The 23,091-nt window shown below is 33.6% G+C and overlaps 1 protein-coding gene across 9 annotated transcripts in view; it reads right to left on the bottom strand.

Moving 5' to 3' along the window:
• LOC125663214 (chloride channel protein 2-like) overlaps positions 1 to 23,091 on the bottom strand; it is a 43,881-nt gene that overhangs the window by 10,552 nt on the left and 10,238 nt on the right. For 2 of the 9 annotated variants that reach the window (XM_048895518.2, XM_048895524.2), the window contains exons 4-22: positions 22,745 to 22,762; positions 22,401 to 22,439; positions 19,856 to 19,987; positions 19,125 to 19,253; positions 18,287 to 18,420; positions 14,587 to 14,661; positions 14,290 to 14,368; positions 6,966 to 7,091; positions 6,454 to 6,538; positions 6,245 to 6,346; positions 6,059 to 6,143; positions 5,584 to 5,736; positions 4,638 to 4,707; positions 3,957 to 4,067; positions 2,730 to 2,827; positions 2,528 to 2,643; positions 2,262 to 2,395; positions 858 to 1,147; positions 294 to 311 (exon numbers count right to left, since the gene is read on the bottom strand). In XM_048895518.2, the coding sequence (XP_048751475.1) occupies positions 294 to 311; positions 858 to 1,147; positions 2,262 to 2,395; positions 2,528 to 2,643; positions 2,730 to 2,827; positions 3,957 to 4,067; positions 4,638 to 4,707; positions 5,584 to 5,736; positions 6,059 to 6,143; positions 6,245 to 6,346; positions 6,454 to 6,538; positions 6,966 to 7,091; positions 14,290 to 14,368; positions 14,587 to 14,661; positions 18,287 to 18,420; positions 19,125 to 19,253; positions 19,856 to 19,987; positions 22,401 to 22,439; positions 22,745 to 22,762 (1,994 nt within the window). The remainder of the gene's footprint in view (positions 1 to 293; positions 312 to 857; positions 1,148 to 2,261; positions 2,396 to 2,527; positions 2,644 to 2,729; positions 2,828 to 3,956; positions 4,068 to 4,637; positions 4,708 to 5,583; positions 5,737 to 6,058; positions 6,144 to 6,244; positions 6,347 to 6,453; positions 6,539 to 6,965; positions 7,092 to 14,289; positions 14,369 to 14,586; positions 14,662 to 18,286; positions 18,421 to 19,124; positions 19,254 to 19,855; positions 19,988 to 22,400; positions 22,440 to 22,744; positions 22,763 to 23,091) is intronic. The other 7 variants (XM_048895549.2, XM_056152955.1, XM_048895531.2 and 4 more) reach the window with 6 other exon arrangements.

The following is a 23,091-nucleotide window of genomic DNA, read 5'->3' as shown; positions in this document are numbered from 1 at the left end:
CATTCTCCTCAATGGATGCTAAACTTGATACAAAATATTGCAAATCTTATAATTGTTAATTAGATGAATTTCCTTATGTTAAAATGTAATGCATGTAATTTGTAAGGTGACTAACATGACAGGAGAAATAGTAATTTTTTCTAGTGCTCTAGAGAAATACTGCCATTCAATTTCCAAGAGAGTAATTTTTAAACTGACATTACATACAAAGTGTATTGTATAAATACTGTAGCAATGCATTTTTATCACGATGCTTCAAATAGTTTCAAAATATCTTGAAAGCATTAACATACCACCTGATTGGCAAAAACCTGAAACAACAGATCATAATTTCAATTCTGATATTGAAAAAAGAAAATCATGTGTAACATGTAGCATAAAATCCTTCTGGAATTTGAGTTGTCCAAATTTTAAACTGTCTTCCCCATGTATACTTGCTAGAGGAATTCCAGGCACCTTATTTGTCCAACATCAGGTGTGTGTGTGTGTGTGTGTGTGTGTGTGTAAAAATAATTTACCTAAATGCCACATCAAAATATTACAAATTACTGGCCTAGTCATTCTGACACATTTTCCAATGTGCAACAATTTCATTATCTCAGTCCAAAGAAAGTCATTAATTATGTTAATAGATGTTAAAAAAATATCTCAAACACAAGATTAATTTCATTCAGAAGATTTTAATTTTCATATACATTTGTAAGGTTGTCTTGATATGAAAATAGGGTTCTCTTAAACGAATTATCACAAATTACATGAAAAGTTCCCTGATAAATCCTAAAAGACAAGATTGTGGAGTTAAAGTATCATGAAGTATTCATCATTAACAGTAATCAATCAATAAAAAATAAACTTACAGATCTTGGAATGCTAGGTCTTCGTGGGCTGGGAGACCTGGACCTTTTCTTCTCCTCCACTTTTGATACAAAGAATCTGGACTTTATCTGAGGGATAATGTTGATTGTTGGGGGTGGAGTGATGGAACGTTTGATTTTGGACACATCATTCAAAGAAGAAGAATTGCTCTTTCTAGACTCTTCATCCTCTGATTCGTCTTGTATAAATATTTTCTGGTCTTTGCTCAGATGTACAAATAAAATTCGCTCAAGTTCAAATCTTTGTATAGAACCAAGTAAAATCATGGAGTCTGAAATACAACAGATTATCATGAATAATTTTAATGTCTTAAATAAATCAATGAAACTAAAATAAATAATCTCATCAACTCAAACTGCCAGTATGCTTTATCAGATAAATAATTTAATCTTATTTGTAACATGCAATTTGATGGGTTTAGACTTTGTCCTAGGAATTACATCACAAGATGTTTGACTGTTCTGTCTCCATTTTGCTGCTACGGCAATATTGGGTGTGCATCAAATAAATTTCATAGTTTCTTTAAAATTATTTATCAAATATCATCAAACGCGATTCACTAAATTAAAAGGAATGAAAGATAGTTAGGATAGTTAACACTTTTTTATTTACAGATTCGTGGTTTATAATGCGTAATCTGCCCCAACTTACTTTAAATCGTATAAAATGAGGAAAAATTACTTTGAATTCATTCCTTAAATATTTTCTAATTTCTGGTTCCATAACAGTACTATTGTTACAAGGGTGTACAATACATAGATATTAGTAATTTTATGAAAGGAACTTTACCCCTAGGTGTATTTTACCTGGAGAATGATTTAACACCTGGGTGTATTTTATCTGGAGAATGACTTAACACCTGGGTGTATTTTACATGGAGAATGACACCTGGGTGTATTTTACATGGAGAATGACACCTGGGTGTATTTTAACTGGAGAGCGACTTAACACCTGGGTGTATTTTACCTGGAGAGTGACACCTGGGCGTATTTTACCTGGAGAGGGACACCTGGGTGCATTTTACATGGAGAATGACACCTGGGTGTAATATAACTGGAGAATGACCTGGGTGTATATTACATGGAGAATGGCACCTGGGTATAGTTTACCTAGAGAATGACTTAACACCTGGGTATATTTTGCCTGGCGAAGGACACCTGGGTGTATTTTACCTGGAGAAGGACACCTGGGTGTATTTTACCAGAAGAGTGACACCTGGGTGAATTTTACCTGGAGAAGGACACCTAGATGTATTTTGCCTGGGGAATGACTTAACACCTGGGTGTATTTTACCAGGAGAGTGACACCTGAGTGTATTTTACCTGGTGAATGACTTAACACCTGGGTGTATTTTACCAGAAGAGTGACACCTGGGTGTATTTTACCTGGAGAGTCCACCAGAGGGTAACTTTTATAGTTGGTGGAGGTCAGCAGGTCTCTCAATTCTCCATAATTCGAAGTGAATGTAATGCAGGACACTTCCTTCATCATGATGTCCTCTATAAATACTTTCCAGGCACTGAAAACAATGAGGGAATTTTCACAGTCTGTCAAACATTTAGAATTCTGAATAAATGAACTCCTAAAAATATTTCACAGAATTGTATTTCTACTTAAAACAGATTCAGTATTCATTTGATTAGTAACATACTTGGCTTTTGCAGACACAATGTCTGGAAGGTATGGGAGTTGTTTGAGCTTGATAATGCTGTCATAAAAAGAGGGTTGGAATTTCCCAGCCACAGCATTGGAGATTAAAACGGCCACCTAAACAACACATTCAGAAATTCAATAAAGCAAATCTTATAACTTGAATCAAATATTAAATTTCTGATGCAGTCACGGCTACCTACCACTGCTGGCAGTACATGGCTAATTTGACCAGTGACCTCAAATACAATCACAGAAGTTGAGATGGTCCGAGTTACTGCTCCTGAAAATGAGGCCGCCCCTGTTGGAATAAAAGTACACTGTAATTAGTACAAGAAGTGCATATAATGACCGTCAGAAAAATACTTCAGGACAACAAACTTAATTTGAACTTTTCAGTTCTAAAAGATAACCTATACTCAAAATGTGGTTGCTAGACTTGGTCTTTTTTGCATAGTGAATAATTGTCTTTAGCATATATTTGAGGAATAATTGTCTTGAGGAATAATTGTCTAGATAATTATCATTATCATATACTTGAGAAATAATTGTCTAGATAATTATCTTTAGCATACACCTGTGGAATAACAGTCTAGATAATTATTACTCAAGTGTTCATCAGTGTTAAAACTGTTGCTCGAAAGAATATTGGCAAATGATTTCTTTTTTGATAACACACTCCTATTTCAACATACAAACTTTAAACTATAGCAATTTCATCATGAATTAATTTCATTTATGAATTCTTATTTTGAAATACAGTTTAGTGTAGATAATACTCTGCAATGTGCTCTGGCAGCAATAATGTCAGTAGGATATATGCCATTTATTTTTCTCTCTCCTCTGTTACACTGAATGATTTAATGATGAAATATGACTGAAATCTCTACTGAAAGATAAAAGGTAATCAAAACATCTTGTATAGACATTTCCTGTTACATTCTAGTAATCTAGAACTTCATAAACTTTTGATATGCTTCCTCTGAAATTCTAGAAGTTACATAGCATTCGCACCGCATGCGGAAGGCCGGGGTTCGAATCCCAGCCACGACAGACCCAAGTCGTTAAAACAGGTAGTGACAGTTCCATCGTCAAACACTTGGCATCAGATGTGAATATCACGGGTCCTTGGAGATGACCTTAAGAATGTGTCACAGTAGGTGTGGCACGCTAAAGAATCCTCACTGCTCAATGGCTGTAAATGCCGAGGAAAGGCCTAAAATTTGAAGTCCTTCACCGGTCTTGGTGACATCTCCATATGAGGGAAAAATTCTCTCGAGAGACGTTAAACAAGATACAATCCTCTGACAGTCAGCCCTAGTAACCCTATAATATTTGGAATTGATTTACATCAGAATTTGAGTGACTTATCTATATCAAGAAAGGAATCAAGTTTGTCAGCCCCAGTCCATCAGTTTAATACAACTTACCTACGACAGCGTAACCTCCCGGTACAATTTTATTGATGATATCCCCCGACGGGATGCCTTCTGGGAACCATGCTGCCATACACTCCCCAGTCAGGCGACCAAAGGCAGCCCCTGTAATACAAATACTTTACTATAACATCCATTCTATTGACTTCATTGGCAAATTTGTTTATAATATCAATATTACCTGTGCAATAAAAATAAATTGTAATCTTGTCTTTTCCCCAACATTGGGTACATGGTATCACTGTCACACACTGTAAAATCCTATCCCATTCTACTCTATCCCTAATTCTCTGTCTTCCATGTTCTTCACACTGACATACTGCCTAACCTGACATACTGCCTAATCTGACATACTGCCTAATCTGACATACTACCTAATCTGACATAGTGTCTAATCTGACATAGTGTCTAATCTGATCCCGTGGGGATCCGGGTTAGAATAGGTCCTCAGTACCCCTTGCTTGTTGTAGAAGGCGACTAAATGGGGCGGTCCTTCGGATAAGACTGCAAAAACTGAGGTCCCGTGTAAATCAATCAATCAATCTAATCTGACATACTGTCTAATCTGACGTACTGTCTAATCTGACATACTGTCTAATCTGACATAAAATTTCTCTCCAACAGAACATCAGATTACACAGGTTTCACTGTACAAGCATTGCTGACTATACTTACCCACTAAGAAAACTGGCACAAAAACACCAGCCGGGACAGGCATTGTGTTACAGAAAGCTCCAAACCCAAACTAAAACAGACATTCTAAACATCAGTCATTTTTCTAGTGTAGTCTCAGAATAACATAATCAAATTATGGTTGGAGAAAAAATAGCATGTTTGCTAAATCTTGATTTCTAAAGTTTCACAAATTTCTTATCCCTATTACTGATTTCTGACTTACAACGATGTACATGTACAAATCGATTCAAGAACAGGAATGTTTTAGAGGAGTTGGTTACACAAAGTAAATAACATACTTAAAAAATCACAAAGTTCAACTACATGTCAATTTTTCGAAGAATATCCAATCACTTCCAAAACAACACATGCACATCTTCAATGCTTCCATAACAGCTGTACAAGGTCTGAAGGATGTCAAATAAATGCTGTAAGAGGAGTTACAAAAATAGGTACCATCTACTCGATCAAGACATCCTTAAAATGACTAAATTCAATTACATGTAAATTTTTAAAAAAAAATGTCTGATCACTTTCAAAAAGACGCATGCACATCTTCAAAGTATCCATAACAACTGTACAAAGTTTGAGGAATGTCAAGTTAGAGGTGTGAGAGGAGTTGATTACATAAAGTAGGTACCCTATTACAGGGACACCCATCTGTCATTCTATAAGCTGGGATGTACATCGTGCAACCCGGCCAATAAAACAAAATATCTGGAAAATCTATCTGAACCATATACATGTATTTTGAATATTTAACCCTTGATAGTAAATATACAGTTCTTGAAATGATAGATTCACCCAAGTTATACCCATGTTCTAACTATGTAAAGTTTCAACACTGAACTCTCAGTTGTGCATTAAAAATAAAAAATGTCCACCACCTCTCTGAACAACCCTCCGACTGTTACAGTACATGCATTCAATCTTATTTATTGCCTACATTTAAGACCACAAAGATGACGAGGTTGACATAGATATTTGTGCTGCCATGTTTCCAGTGACTGATAATTTCTTCGTCTCTCAAACCCTCAGCCTGTCCTGTAGTCCAAGTGATGTTACTAAACAGCTCGTTAATGGCTTGTTTGGATGTCAGCTGTATTTAAAGAAGAAGTAATATATATTAACCTGAAAATATATGAACCAAGACAAATGTAATTTATACATATGATGTGAAACCATTAATGATATGCATATCACAGGATTTCTTTTTTTAATAGTTCAAAACAAATGACACATTTTCACTTTTTCTTGTAATTTAATCCTAATCTAAATATACAAGGAACATCTCTTTCTATTTAAGCTTGCTACTGTTATCTTAGCTTTCAAAATTTTCACACCTGTGTCTGTTTGATAAAATTATGTTACTTGTCCATATAAACAAGCATGCACTATACAAGCACTTGGTCTTTTCTTACCTCGCCAGCGAAAAACTGACCCAAACCAAGAGGGAAAGTTAACGAAGAAATCACCAGGGTAACCAGACCAGGGTAAATAAAACGACTGAAATAAAAGTCAGCACCACAATCAATATCCTTTTCAATAAAGGTAAACAACTTTTCTTTTTATGAACATAATATTCTCTTTAAAATCAAAGCACTCACTTTTTTTGTAAAAAAGAAGTGACTCTTCGATGTCTTCGAGTGAGCAAAACGATTTTTCGATGAAACAAAATAAAGAGTGCTCCTGCTAAACCGCAAAGTACTCTAAAAATAGAAAATAAGTAATTTTATTGCAACTATGGAAATAACATTAACAGGAAATACATCTACAGGTACTAATTTATTCTCATTTTTAAGTAACCATTACTTACCCCATGATGGCAAAAACTAAAAGTTCCAGAACATCAAAAGGGAAGTCTGTTCGTAAAGTGGTTTTGAAAACAGCCGTCAGTGTAGCTTTAACAGAAAAAGAAGTCTGCTATCAAATTTCATGAATATTAAATTCATGGATACAACAAATGGCAAATTATCCCAGCAACATACAAATTACAGTAAACCACAGTTATAACAAACATGCTTGATATATTGACTTTTCAGTTATACTGAAGTCATTTTCATACCTTAAATTGATCAAATAACAAATAGGATATAAAGTTTACATATATTATGAAGCAAAATAGGATTTCCCTACCACATCACTATAACCCTATTATACTCTACTGAAACATATATCCAAATACTGGTATTGATATGAGAAATCTTTCCATTTTATCTAGATATTACCCCAACTCAGAAACCATTACACAGACAATATAGTCTACAATACAGTAAATGAATCTACTGCAATGCCACTTAAATTATTTTCTATAGCCAATCAATATACCTTCATTCTTAAACCAAATGGCTAGCATTCTTAATGTGACAGCTCCACAAACAGCGGCAAAGAAACCTCTCCAGTAATTCCGCACGGCAAAGTAGGTCGCTGTGACCTCAATACTAAATAACACACCTACAACAGAAGTTACAGATTTAAAAAAAAAACTGGAATTAAGTCTAAAGGACACTAAAGCCCAAACATGGCTGTTCAGAAATAAGCTTAACTAAAATACAAAAATGCGACATTAACATTGCATCAAACATCATGGTTGCAAAATATTTGGTATAGATGTCAACTTGTGCTTTTATCAAGATCTATATATATATATATATATATATATATATATATATATATATATATATGAAGTTTGATGAAGGTGTCTACAATAGGTTAGTCAGAAACTGAGTAAATGCAGAATCCAGAATGTGAGGTCAAGGTCATTGTATATGGATCAGAATAAAAAAAAAATATTCAAACAATTGTCTGATTTGTCATGCTCTCATGAAGATATCAATGAATATATTTATATGAAGTTTGATGAAGGCGTTCTTAAGGAAGTTAGCTCCTCAACTTTTGAGCACAAGCGTAAAGGATGCTATAACTGTCTAGGTATAGGTTAAATACTTTTTTTCATTGGTCCAAACACATTACACACTTATTACATAAGCATATCAAGTTGAAAATTTGTTTGTCAACTGATATTTAGAAAGGATTTGGAAAGGACAACAGTGGTGAAAGGATTGTTTAATCTTAAAGCTCTAAATCTGCACGAATTTACTGTTTCTTATCCTGGACCATTAATATATCATCAATATTTAAGGGCGAGATCAAAATTTCAATGTCTGGAAAAAAAAAACTAAATTCACAAAGTTTTCACCAAGACCCCCCCCCCCCCCCCCCCTCCCTGGCATCCCTATTAAAATTAAATGTCATGATGAATGTTGAAACTAATGAATTAACGAGTAAAAACCATACAAGTATAAATCACTTTGTATACCTTTTCTACTGTCTATTCACAAATGAAAGTGTATATCAAAACTATTAAATGTTCATTGAAATGTAATATCATTATGTGATATTTAACAGTCACTTGTCTTTTTCTTTTTCTAATGAAGTGTAATTGTTGTAGGATGACAGAAACTTACGGGAGTTTTTACCACACGTACCCCATTCTCAACTATTTGAATTAAGATTTTTATCCAACATCAATCTTTTGATCTCACCTCTTATAGCCCTAGACATGTATTCAAATTTTGAAATTCATGATACAAGTAGTACGTATGAATTTTTATTTATTTTTGCCAATATTTAAAAAACTTTTATCTATAAGCCCCACTTTTTAAATTTTCATCATAAATTTTGAGGTAACACTTGTGCAATTTGAAAAAAAAACTACAAAAAGGTGCTCAATAAGAAGCACTATGTCCCTAGGTTTTATTATTATTTCATAAATCCCCCTTCCACATAGAAATCAAAAATATACTTCCAAAAAATTCAATTTGACAATACTACAACTCAGGTGTGAACCACATAAATAGTTTAGTCAGAAATCTGAGGTCAGTCATGTGTATAAATAAAAAACAAAGAGGCATAGTTGTCATGCTGTTACTAAGTTGTATCTGTATATGATGAAAGCTCCAAACAAGGTAGTCATTAAAGTGATAAATGCAATTTCAGATCGTGAAGGTCTGGAATGTCAAGGTAAAAACAACTGAATATAGCTATAAAATCCAATAGTAGTAAACTTCATGGGAATGTCTGCTGTAACCTTGACCTCATGACCCCAAAATCTATAGGTGTCTTCCTTTAATGGCCAACTACCTTTGTATAAAATATGAAAGCTTTACAAAGAAAATTTACATCAAAATATCATGTCACAATGAAAGTGATTATGAACAGATGAAAGGGTATTGCAATTCCTACAAGGCTTCCGCATTTTAAATGTGTCTTTCTCTTATGGTCAACTCCTGTATAAAATTTGGAATTGTTATGATTAAAAGTGTTTAAGTGATTGTGTCACAATAAATATACAAACAGAAAAAGCAAGATGACCCCAAACTTTAAAGGTGTTTTTCTCTCTCCTCTTTCTGATCAAAATTTGAAAATGTTACAGTGAAAACTTTTTGAGTTATTGCATCACAACAAAAGGTTGAAGGACAGACGGACATTGTGATTCTTACTGGGCTCTACTAACATTTCACATGGGGCCTTAATAAGATTTAGAGATCTCAAAAACACATTCCTCAAATGTTCTTTTGTTTTTATTCTATGCCAAACAAAGTATATCAACTTTGAAAATCAAATTCTTGCTATGAGGGAACTTATGAAAAACAAAATACATGCAAAAATTCAATCTTCAAAGAAAAAACACAGCTGCATGAGGACTGGAATTCACATTTCAAACAGTCAGCAACAAATACAGTTAGCAAACTGTATATTGACAATGTGTTTGTCTGTATGTAAGCTATATAAACTGTATATTGACAATGTGTTTGTCTGTATGTAAGCTATATAAACTGTATATTAACAATGTGTCTGTATGTATGTAAGCTATATAAACTGTATATTGACAATGTGTCTGTCTGTATGTAAGCTATATAAACTGTATATTGACAATGTGTTTGTCTGTATGTAAGCTATATAAACTGTATATTGACAATGTGTTTGTCTGTATGTAAGCTATATAAACTGTATATTGACAATGTGTTTGTCTGTATGTAAGCTATATAAACTGTATATTAACAATGTGTCTGTCTGTATGTAAGCTATATAAACTGTATATTGACAATGTGTTTGTCTGTATGTAAGCTATATAAACTGTATATTGACAATGTGTTTGTCTGTATGTAAGCTATATAAACTGTATATTAACAATGTGTCTGTGTGTATGTAAGCTACATAAACTGCTCGTCCCCACTGAACTGGTAATGAACCTGAGATAATATATCTTCTTTTGTCTTGTTACAAGATGACAAATTACTCCGATGTGACAGTTATTGAAATTGTGATGTAAGACCGTGCACCAGATTACTCTCCATACGATATCAATCAAATTGTGCTGACTCAGGAAGTAATGACCATTAGAGAAGACAGGACAACTGTTGATTAAACTATCAGGCTCCTCATTTCATACCCATAGGAAACCCCCAAAGTAAAACACATTAGTTCTTGATTATCATGATTATGAAGGTAGGAGCTGAAGTATCGTGATTGATTCACATATTACACAGGGTCTCCTTATCATAATAACAGGTGTCTATACTTCTATAAATGCTGAAACAGCTTTCTCTCAAAAGTGTCAGTCAAGTGCAGACAATGGACAAAAGACATAAACTACTCCTAAAGACAGTGACCCTTGCTGGTATTGTCACAGATTCTGACACAGAGAACCCTCTGCTAACAATATTTTGACAGGTTGTTTATCATCTAAATCACTTTCTTATATCAAGTGCATCATTCAATCATACATACATCATGTTAAGGTAAGAGTAGGAGCAGTCTCTGAAGAAATGCATGCATAGACTTCCATGGAAGTTTTATTTCTTAATTTATATTCACGACATCTCATTATTCAGCCATGACACACTTAGCTTGGAACTTTGACCACAAGACCAATGGTCACATGTTGAACTGGATGTAAAGGACTGGTCAAACCTCATTCAAATGTGATTTCTAGCCATTTCATGTTCTTGATCTGGTTGCATAAAAGTTGGTTAAATTCTAAGTGACAGTTAACTTCTAATTCATGCTATACAATGTATAAATATAACGAGTTAATGGCCAATTAACCATCACTTAGAATGAAATAAACTTGTATGCAACTGGCTTTTGAACAAAAATTCTGAAAATTGTCTCTTAATTAGACTACAAAGCACTGCACTAATCCAGCAGTAAACACATACAAGTGATTTCTGTTCTAGCTCTGTTGCACTCGTCACTTTTAATACAAAAGAACTCATTTTTATGTATATTAGCTGCAGAACTGTAGTTCTGGGGGAGACATATTGTTTTTGTGCTTTCTGTCCGCTGTCTGTCACAAAATCTTGTGAACGCTTCTCCTCCTATATGGCTTGTTGGATACTTGAAACTTTGTACAATGCTTCTTTGCCATTTGTAGATGTGCATATTGTCAGGACAGGAGGATCCAGTTATTTTCCTAAAAGTTATAGTGGATCTAAGAGGGGTGGAGGGTGTAAAATAGTTTGTAAACACTTCTTCTGTGTGACTTTTCTGTGTTCATAATGTCTATGTTCCTGCTCATGCTTTCTCCTCTATACCATGCAGTACATTAAGGGGAGGTTTCATTTGTAGCACTTTCAATTTGGGGAGCTGGGGAGACATTTGTTTTTCATAAAAACAATCTTTAGTTTCATTAACAATATCATATCTGGTACAGCTTAACATAATTTGTCTTTAGAGTTTGTACATGACATCAGTAGTGATGTGGTTTCTCAATTTTACTCAAACTTAACATATACAAGTAATGGTAAAGTGTATATTAAAGTTTTATCTTTCTTTTTCAGAAAATGTACATCACACCTTTGGTCAAACAAATTTTTTCCTGTCACTTATGTTTACTACAGACCCTGAAACGTGCTACTACACCAGTTGCACGGTACGGTTCGGTACGCTTTATGAACGGTACGGTTCGTTTTCTGAACAGTACGGTTCGTTTCTTGAACGGTACGGTTCGTTTCTTGCACGGTACGGTACGCTTCTTGCACGGTACGGTTTGCTAAAAATAGCTGCACGCTTTGTGAACGGTTTGCACGTTTTATTAATGAGGTGGGCGTGGCCTGAACGCTTTGATTTCGTATAAATTGTACGTTTCGATAGTTTGTTTTCACTCGATCGGTCTTATTCGGCTCTTTGATTATTTGTGATTGTGTTAGAATGTGCACATGGGGAAATGAGACGTTATTTTTAATTGCTTCGATGGAATAATTCCATATTGATAACGTACATAAAAGTTATGAATAAAAGTTTTTAGAATTTGCTTAAGTCTAAGTCTTAATGGTTGTTATTACGTTTCAATTTGTTTTTCATTTCTCATCAGACATTTATTAATTTACGATTTTATAAAAAGTTGTTACATGAACTGCTCCCCGACATGGGCGTGCGTAAGTGTAAAAACAAAGCGTATTAAGTTTCCGGATATAAATTACAGTGCCTAAATTGGAAAAGTTTTTAAGAAGAAGTGAATTTTGTTTTGAATACACTAAAGTCGCAAATGACACAATGATTATTTTCTGCACTTCACATTTATTGTGATTTATCATCGGCATTATGAAAAATCCAGGATATCTGCACGTGAAGTTTGTACGTCCTTTTTTGTCAGCCTTCAGTCATTCATAATTAATAATGTTAGATATCTGTTGCATTTGTCTTTGAATCAAATAAAATGATGATAATACATATATATTCCTATCCTTTATCACGCGAAGTCCGATTTTCATTTCCCTGACTTTATTTTTGATCACTGAAAATTGAATTTAAAAAAATTAACAGAAAAGTAAGGCAAGTGTATAGTTTGCAATAAAAATGTTTCATATACCTTTTCTATATATTGTTGAAATACTTGAAAATGCTGAAATGAATAATTTTTTGCGGCCGATTTGATGCTTTGCATCAATTTAACTTGTTTACATTCTTTTACACATGTATGTATCTATTTATTTCTCTGTCGATGTAATTAAAAATTGTTTATTAGTGTATATAATAAATCCGCCAATCTACATCTATCTATATGGGTCGTTATCAATGTAGAAGAGAAAAAGATATGTCAAAATTATTGCTAATAAAGTAATGAAAATATTACAGTGTAGAACGTGACAATTTTTCTAATCGGTCTAGAAATTTCTCATATGATTCAGACACTGTACGGAGGAAAGTACATATTGAATACATTAACGCTACAAATATCAATTTCATCTTCTTACGGCAAGCCCTGTGCCATACGTGTAGTAGCATTATCAGGAACGTCGACGTCCCTGATTATATGAAGAAATTAAATAGGCTACTTGTAAGTACTATTACAGTATTGTAGTTAACTTCACCCTTGAATTTAAAAGAATTGATTGAAACAGAAATTCCGTTAAAACAACGAAATGCCCCTTGGTTCACTCTTTAAAAGTCTGCAAGTGAAATATACATCCACAGTACACAGGACTGGCTGCAGAAGCATGCATGCAAAATCCGTGCAGTGATCTGACGTCTATTTCTGTTAACAGTTCACAGTATAAAACGAATTTTTATGCATAATTCAGTCAAAACTTGGGTACTTGTTGATAACATACATACACATATATGCACTGAAACAATGTGACATTTACGGAAAGTAATTTAAAAAAAAAGAATATCAAAGATGTTTTAAGCATCTCGGTGATTTTCACAGTTGATAACCCAGCTTCGTGATGTTTGAGGATAATGCTTCGAATAGCCAGCGATAGTCTACGACCTCCTTTCCCATCGGGCGCCATTGTGAAAATAATATACTGTGGCTGAAAAAGTGGGTCACGTGACATAAATTGCACGCTTTCTGCACGGTACGCTTTCGGACTTTTGGGGGCGGGGTTTGCATAATATTATCCTGCACGCTTTCTGAACGGTCCGGTTCGTTTCTTGAACGGTACGGTTCGTTTCTTGTACGGTACGGTACGCTTCTTGAACGGTACGGTTCGTTTTTTGCACGGTACGGTACGTTTCTTGAACGGTACGGTTCATTTCTTGCACGGAACGGTTCGGTTCGTTTTTAAGGTGTAGTAGCACGTTTCAGGGTCTGTAGAAAGATAAATGTATGTCTAAAATAAATTTATACAAAGTATCAACATTATCCTGTCCTGTGCTCAACATTCCCTGAAATAAAACCTGTATGACAAATGGTCATTTTATGTCAAAAAACAGAAAATGACAGGAAAGCATCATCTTTGAGAATTGTGAATCTAGGTCACTATGAAAATCTCAATCTCGCCATTATCATACATGTACAGAAGAAGCACTAAATCATGAATATGCATCAGCTCCCATTGTGCCAAATTTTGAACAAGCTATGATAAGTACACACACAGTATATAAATGATGTGGTAATCAAATTGAACGCTTGTGGTTATCATTTGTGGCTGACAATCTGACAAGGGAAAGTTGTGAAATTAAAGTCTTGTGAAATATACAACTAAACAGGTCTACAAAATGAATCAACAAATTCCTAAATAAGCTAATCTCTGATAGCACACTTATGTGCACGCTTATGTTGAATTATGCATTCAGTTTTGTTGACACCAATGTTAGGTATGTTTACAGAAGCTAGAAAATTGTCAGCAATTTAACTTACCCCCAATAGGAGCAGCAAATGTCGCTGCTACCCCCACAGCACACGCTGCTGCCAGCATCTCTGTGCGCCGGGATTCATTCTGTGAAAACGAGAAAATGCTTTTTAAAATCAAATTAAGTCAAAAAATAAAAATAAAATAAAATAATGCAATGATTATTGGTTTATCTTTATAAGATATATTCTGGACAGAATGCTTGTGTGCTATGATGATGAAGTACTCTTGATTATCTAAACGATTTAAGTTAGTTTGACAATTGATCACAATTTTATAACATATCTAACTGAACTCCAACTTACTTCATAGATCCCTTTAAAGCTTGTTAATTTACCAAGTAATGTTGCAACAATACTTGCTATGTGCACAAAAGGACCCTAAAAACAGATAAAGAAAAAATCATCTCATTATCACCGGACAGTTTGAACACAAAAAAATGAAAGAAATTTAAAAAAAAAAAAAAAAAACAACCACACATGCACACAGAAAACAATAACAACAACAACAAACACTGGTTAATTTAGGAGTTCAAAGTGGTTATACAGATACAAAAGTATTGAAATTCATGCTTTTGGTTTTCCCAAAACTGAAGATGATCGACACTAAAATTGGATCATAAGTTCAGAGAAGAAAATAATAATGTTCAAAAGTTACAACAACAAATGATTGACAAAAAACCCCCAGATTGTGGTAGGTCACCTGTGCAACTCGGGCGACCTGAATATCAGCAGCATATTTCTCAGAAAAAACTCTTTTAATGGAAAATTTTATCTCAAGTTAACCATATAAATACATGTACTTGCATTTCTTTTAATACTTGTGTATCAGTGAAATATCTTTAATTTTTTTAATCTAAATTTAATTTGTTGTTTACCATAATATACCCCCCCCCCCTTCAAGAATCCTGAATTAATATCAATGACCTGTCGCACTATAAAACAGTGGGATGTACCAGAAGAATGTGGTCTGGCAACATTAAAACTTATAATCCTGTCACCATCATTACAATAATATTGCATAATGTAGTTCAAATTCTCATGACAAGTTAAATGTAATTAATGGATAATTCTTCATATATCACGTCTAAAGAGGTCATTTGAATTTAAAATAATTCTTCATATATCATTTTAATTTGAACTATATTTGGTTTCAAGTTAAAATTAATGTACTCTTTACAGAGATGAACTTTAGATTTAATTGGCATTCATTGAATATAGGGTTAGGATAATAAGTGACCGAGATGTCAATTTGAAGTCAAGTTCCGTGATGACAACATCTTTGTGTCTCGTGACAATGGCAAGTGGAACAAATTTCCTGGTCTGTAAATTCTGTAAATTCCACATTCATTACACTGCACGTTTCATGCTGCAATCTTACAGATCCACAGTCAAAATTTATTTCCTGTAATGTACTGCTGCAAAATGGGAGGTAATTAAACATTTACATCCATTTGATAAAATGAAAGTGATTTACTTATAGACCACACTGATTTTATATAAAGTCCTGCGATTCCAAGAGGAATTGCTTAAAGTTTTACCTTCTGATTCAGCTACTAAAAACGGGGAAGAACATGATGACTAGGCAATCACTTCCCCCTCAAAGAAACCACAAATGTCAGATTCTGTGACCGGAGAAGGAATTTCGTGACCCCTAACGTAAACGCGGTGGGCTATATTTGACAAAAATAGTCAACTGGGCCATCTATCTCTCTTTGTCATGCTGTATTTATGGCAGTTGTGGGCAGTTATAAGTTGGTTAAGACCTATATCCTGGTAGCTTTTTTGTTAATAGACTTTGTAATAGTAGAAATCTGGAAATGTTTGATCTTATCAATCCTTTTAAAAAATGTTTTAAATTCATATATTTGTGTATCAATCTCTCGTTCTCTAAGAATTTGAATTTAGCAAAAAATTATTTTGTGATTTCCAAACACCCACAGAATAGCAGCAGAAAATCTACAGCAAATGATAACCAGATTTACAGATTCCTGTTTCTCCTTCTTCCTCAAAACTAGCTCCACCTTAACTAGGCTTTTGTGTATCATTACTATACAAGTAACCACTGTCACCTAGATATCACAGAAGGAAAAAATTTCCATTAAAATAATACGTAATACACATAACATCTAAACTTTTCTATCTGTAAACCTGACCTTGGCCAAAATAGGCTGAAAGGACAGAAGATGGACACTCAGTGACCCCTATAGTCCTATATATGAATAACACTAAAACTTTTGACTATGCATATTCATTTTTTTTTTTTTTTGCTGCCAGATTTCCAGGAATAAAGTTGAGAAATTTTTAAAATTGAATTCATTTTCACCATCTGATCAACATAGCTCTATATTATCATTCACACAGTTTGGCTGTCTGATGTCTAGGGGTCAGGAACATTTTAAAAGAAATGCAATTTCACCATAGGAGCCACAGAGCAGTACCTTAGAACTATAGATCCAATTACCTTGGAGCCATGAATTTCACAATTTTGTTAAAGGCTGCTTTAACCATAATTACTATGCACTAAGTTTTGCTATTTGATGTCCATGATTCAGGAAGGTTTTAAATGAAATAATGCATTTCCAATACATGAGCTATAGGTGAGCTACAGATTCCTATGCTAAAGCACCAAAATCCTGACCAAGGGGCCTAAAGTTCCAGAAGACTTCTCTCTTCATTATACATCTGTATCTTTGTATCAATTTTATTTGTTTTATGTGCAAGAGTCAAAACAATTTCAAGAGATGCAACATTTTCATTATATGAATCATAGAGCTTATCTTAGACTAAACTAAAACACCCTGATCCGGTGCTAACAATTTCACAATTTTGTTAGAGATTAGTCTCCAAATGATATTCATATATTCAGACTTTATACAAAGTTTGTTTGCTAGACATCTCAAGAGTAAAGATCATTTCTGTTTTCATTTTGAGGTTTTGGATCCACCACTCAGTTCCCAGTGTGTGTGTGGGAGTAGGCGAGCCACATAATTCTTGTCATTTTGTACCCCATCCTACATGATAACAAGTTTGGTAAAAAAAAAAAAAACAAAGGCCCAGTAGTATCTGAGAAGTGAATAAGTTCAAATATCAATATGAGAGAGAAAGAAGAGAAAGATAAAATGGAAGATATCTAAGGCAAAAAAATCTCTAGAAATGGCAGTATGCACTTGAATGTATGTTTCCAAACCATGTGTAACCAAAGATTTACACACAACAGGATCAAAATTATTCATTTTCCCAAATATCTACATGTACATAACAGAGAAACTCCAGAACAATATGCACATATTTCTCCCTATGTCTTCTCTCATATGCAATCATTATATCATGTGTGTACTGTAACAGCAACGTTAAACTTTCTAATTCAGATATGTGCACTTCAAATGAGAAATTGTATCATATCATTCAACCCCACCACAAACTTTCAAAGATCAGAGAAGACATAGCACAATCATGTCTGCACTTCAACAGTCAATTTGAAAATACAAAACTTTAGATTAATAGCTGTTGGAGGTTTTATGGACATGCATACATAAATAAGTGGCTGACAGCAGAGGAAGACACATTGATATTCATTTCCCTGCATTCAAAAATTCACATTTGCTTAAACAAGATACTTGCACATGATGGGTTAGGGAGGTGATGAATAATCAAAGTCCTGTCAGTACTGAGAGTGTTTGTATGAGATAGGTCCAGATATATTTCAATAAATGTTTTGATCTTAGATACAGGGGAAAACAACCTACTCCAGACTACATGAGCATTCTTTAAAAAAAAATCATTACATACAGTCAAACCTCATTAACTTGAATTCGATGGAACCAAGAAAATAACTTCCAAGATATCCAAATGTTTGAAATAATGAGGTCAAAATACATAAACAAAATGTAGTTGGGACTTCCAACTTACTTCGACATATCCATGATACTTGAGATATCAATGTTCCATATACCAAAGTTAATCTGTATGTCAAAGATTGTAATTAACATTTAAATTTTCTTACCTCTTTTCCAATTGGAAGTGTGCTTCCTAATGATGAACACAGCCCAACTATTTTAGACACTAGTGTCCTAAATGTTAAGAATTCTTTTAACACTACCCCTCTCAAAATAGTCTTCATCTCGGGAATCCCTGACCCTGTAAGTCAAATGTAAACAATCTATAGAATCCCAGACCCTGTAAGTCAAATGTAAACAATCTATAGAATCCCAGACCCTGTAAGTCAAATGTAAACAATCTAGAATCCCAGACCCTGTAAGTCAAATGTAAACAATCTATAAAATCCCAGACCCTGTAAGTCAAATGTAAACAATCTATAGAATCCCAGACCCTGTAAGTCAAATGTAAACAATCTATTGAATCCCAGACCATGTAAGTCAAATGTAAACAATCTATAGAATCCCAGACCCAGTAAGTCAAATGTAAACAATCTATTGAATCCCAGACACGTAAGTCAAATGTAAACAATCTATAGAATCCCAGACCCTGTAAGTCAAATGTAAACAATCTATAGAATCCCAGACCCTGTAAGTCAAATCTAAACAATCTATAGTGTTTATACAATCTCTCCTCCTACAATGCTACAAGTGGGGTCATCTTTGTAATCAGCTTGAACCACTGATGAATAGTACACAAAAGCAAATAACAAAATGGTTCAGCTTCAAATTGTAAGAAGAACTGGAACATATGAATATGGTTCAAATCCAGCATAACACAATTTTTTTTATCCTATCATTCTTGACATATAAAAATAATCTTGTCTGCAGAATTCAATTGGAAATCTGTTTTCAATGAATGTTTCATTACAATGAATTTATATCAATGCTTTATGCAATACTTACCACATGCCTGAGGCGAGACCAAATGAGAGAATCCAGTGGCAAATAAAATAAATAACATTGTGTATGACACCCATGCAAAATATTGGAGGGGTGGAGAAAACGCCAGCTCCTGGTAAAGCCAGAACTTAGCTGTAATACAGAAAAACAACTGTACAAGTATGTGTACCTGTAGCAGAGTAACCAGTATACAGGATACCCAATAAAGGGACTGGTTCACGTTTTTCGTAAGAAATATTTTTCATTTTTTATGTTAAAAATTAAAAATTTAACTCATTTAATGTTGACAACCAAAATTTGGACCATCTGAATGCAAGAATAAGAACAATATTTTAGTTTTGATTCTGTGTTACGTAAACAAAGACTCGTCTTTTTATGTACAAAAACAAACCAGAAAAACATTAATTTTGTAATTCAAAGCATCTTCATTTTGTACTTTCACAACTTTTAACTTTTAAATGATCAATCAAAGTGAAAAACAAAATTTGGAGGGGGGGAGGGGGGTTGGTTCGTAAATCAGTCCCTTTAAGACATTATCTAACATACAATATAATCAAATTCTGTATCAAATTTAAAATGCTTATATATAGTATATTTTCCACTGTCATTATATTTAGCAGTTAAACTTAACAATTACTCGGATATTTTAACTTTCATGGAACAGAATATCTGAGTAACAGCAAGACAAGATCTTGTATACATAAAACCACAGTATTGTTCTGCTCAGTGCTGACCTGCTTGACACTTTTCAATGATAAAATCCATAGTGAAGCTGAGCAGGGCCATAACAACGCCCAGCAGGGCCAAAAAGATCCAATCCTCTCCAACTTTTTGAAAGACAACATCTCGGCAATGGACTAATCTTTCTAATTAAAAGAAAAAAGGATTCAAAACCGAGACATATTTAGAAATCTAGGATTTTGATATACAGTGGAACACCGTTATTACGTTTTCCATTTTGTCACGATAAAAAAACGTAATACCGGAGGCAACGTAATAAACATTCCAAGTGAAATCCGTTAAAAATATCATTTGGAAATTGTATATCTTCCGTTGGTACTCTGTGAAGGGGTATGTGAATATATCTTTACTGTTTCTTTGTTTAAAAGACTATGATACTTTGTTTTATTTACATCTCATCTTAAATGTCCGTAATTCTTCATGTTCTTATCCCTTTTCTTTATTTCTGGTGTAGGATACATAAGGATGTTTTGATAAACGTTGCTTTTCTGCATTCGTTTGGACTGCCATTTTGTTCAACTTTAACACAATGCGTTCATGTAAATTTCTCTCAATAACTCGTACCAGTTCGTATTCAACATTCATATAAAAAAATAACAAAACATCGTTTTTATTAAGTTCTCTTATTACACAATACACAGCACAATAAAAAAAATCCCACCCCTTATAATAGACACAAAACGCACACGATACCCAACACTTGCATACTTTTCTCACCGACGATAAACACGGAGAACAATTTAAGCGCAATCCACATTAAAAAAAATATAATGATGCACGAAGATTTCATTTATAACGCTAAATGATGGCACTAAAATCACGTGCACATCAAGAGATTTTAGAATGTTCACTGAGGTAATCAATTGCTGTGCACGAATCGGCCGATAACACAGGACAGTTTTCAAGATTGGTGTATGTATGGACAAGATTTACGAACACCCAAGCTGCATGTCCAAACAACGGACAATTTTTTAATTGAACACCTTTAGTCACTTATGTCCAAGCAGTTACCCAAGCTGTTTTAACATTGCTACGATAAATCTTGTCCTTCATGTTTGGTACCAAAGTTGTCCGTAAATAGAGTTTTAATAGCAAAGGTAATCACACTATGTTGAACACACAGGTGGTTGAGAAATTATTATTTCTTTGATTATCAAAATATGAAAAATTAAGTAAATTTCATAGAGTACAATTTTCTAAATAAACATTATTTAATTGTTTATCACTGGCTTCAATACAGGGTATTCACTGGTATTGATGTCACTAGATCTATTGAATCAGTCAAGCGTCTCTAATCCCCAAACAGACCAGGAAATTTAGGAGGTGACTGCCTGAGGCAGTCAAGGTGTGAATGGCTTATTATTTTGAGAATCACTATTGAATAATTAGGGGTTTATTACGTTTTTGTCAGAATTTTTACAACGTACTACAGAGTCCTGGCATCTTAGGACAATGTAATAACGAGGTCTATTTTATATAGGTTTGTTAAGATTATATAGGTTTGTTAAGAAATGGTTTTGTGCTTTGAAATTCCAACGTAATATGCGGACTAACGTATTAAAGGGGGAACGTAATAACGGGGTTCCACTGTATATACAGATTCAATTTTATCAAAATTCAAAGTTGAGCACATGAATTCAACATCCTTCATATCATTCAATTTATACTTCTAGAATCTGCAATACTTTGAAAACATTTCAATTAATTAATATTATGACAATTAAGCTAATAAAGATTCTGACAAATAAATCTACACATATATGTATTAACACATAAACTCAAAATGAATGCTTGAGAAAAACTAATCTAAAAAAGAAAAATAAATAGCAACATCTGTTAATATTCTAAGTGACCAATGCAACACAAAAACAGTAAAATCATAAATAGTAGTAAATTATGTGAAAGGAAGAGAAAAATGCAAGGTGAAATTATAAACATAGTGTGTTACAATATTAAATGCCAATTTGATATATATTTTAAAGCCGACTGATTTCATTTATATTGCTTGTATATCATGGTTTTGATACTGAATAGGATATACTAGCACAGTTTCAGTATAAATTTTTCAGTTTAATATTTTTATTCAAATAGCTCACCATCATGTTTTGCTTCTATAGTTCATGTGTGTTCATGGATTATTACATCTTATTACACATGTACAATTACACATGTACATTACCTATCTATGTACATAAATCTTGATTGACAACATGTACAAATCTAAACACTTATTGTGTACAACTTACGTGCTTTTTTTCCCTCATTACCAACAACATATGAATTTGAAAGAAAAACATATTTCAACTAATTTCAGCAATGCAGAATGAAACATCAGGCATGCAGAGTCTGCATTTAACAAAGCCACAATTGGATAGTTTGGATGCTCTTAAGGTTATAATGAACCTAATGTTTTGCTGAAGCAAAACTAAATTAAAAAGTATATGTAGCAAAGAGATAGAATTAGACCACAAAATCAAACCGTGCAGATTTAAAACTAAATAAAATCCATAACGAACTGAATGCAGTCATTTGACTTACTAAACCTAGATGATTCTTTTATGGCTCTGTATTTGAATCCTGTAAAAAATGTCTATTCTACTAAAATGTGATGTAGTATACCATCATAATTAGTTATACTCACCACTTTAAAAAAATGTGAGTTAAAGTAAAGCTTATCTCTATTTCAAACATATTTAAAAGTTGTCTATACTTGAAATTATGAATTAATCATGTTCACAATGAAGTCACTCTCGGTGCAGAGAGGAAGGAGCGATGCATGTCATTATCTGACTGCTGAATTATCATTAACTATATTTAATTACGTGACTACAGTTGTAAGCAGAGGGTATGCTGGAAAGTTAAGCCACAGAGTCACACATTACCTCTTTGCCGCAACCTTGCTGTATATTGAAAACCATTCACATTATGTCACACACATGTAATATAAATGCAATGTACATCATTTAGACCTTTAATTAATTAACTTTTAATGGAATTTTTCTTGACAAGACACAATTTCTAAACTTATGCAAGACATGATCCACCAAAGCAAACACAGAGGATATATGCAGATCTGTTATTTCTTAACAGCTAGTTTCACGAAAATTGACCTTGGTGTTTCCGTTTTATAATCAAGTACACTTTGCTCGAACTTTTTGAATATCATCGCCATTGGCTGATTACTTAATCTACATCTCATTAACCTAAAAATACAAAGATATTTGTGATT

Source organism: Ostrea edulis, chromosome 1 (genome assembly GCF_947568905.1).
Source record: "Ostrea edulis chromosome 1, xbOstEdul1.1, whole genome shotgun sequence".
Classification (NCBI taxonomy): domain Eukaryota; kingdom Metazoa; phylum Mollusca; class Bivalvia; order Ostreida; family Ostreidae; genus Ostrea; species Ostrea edulis.
This window is presented reverse-complemented; position numbering and strand designations above follow the sequence as displayed.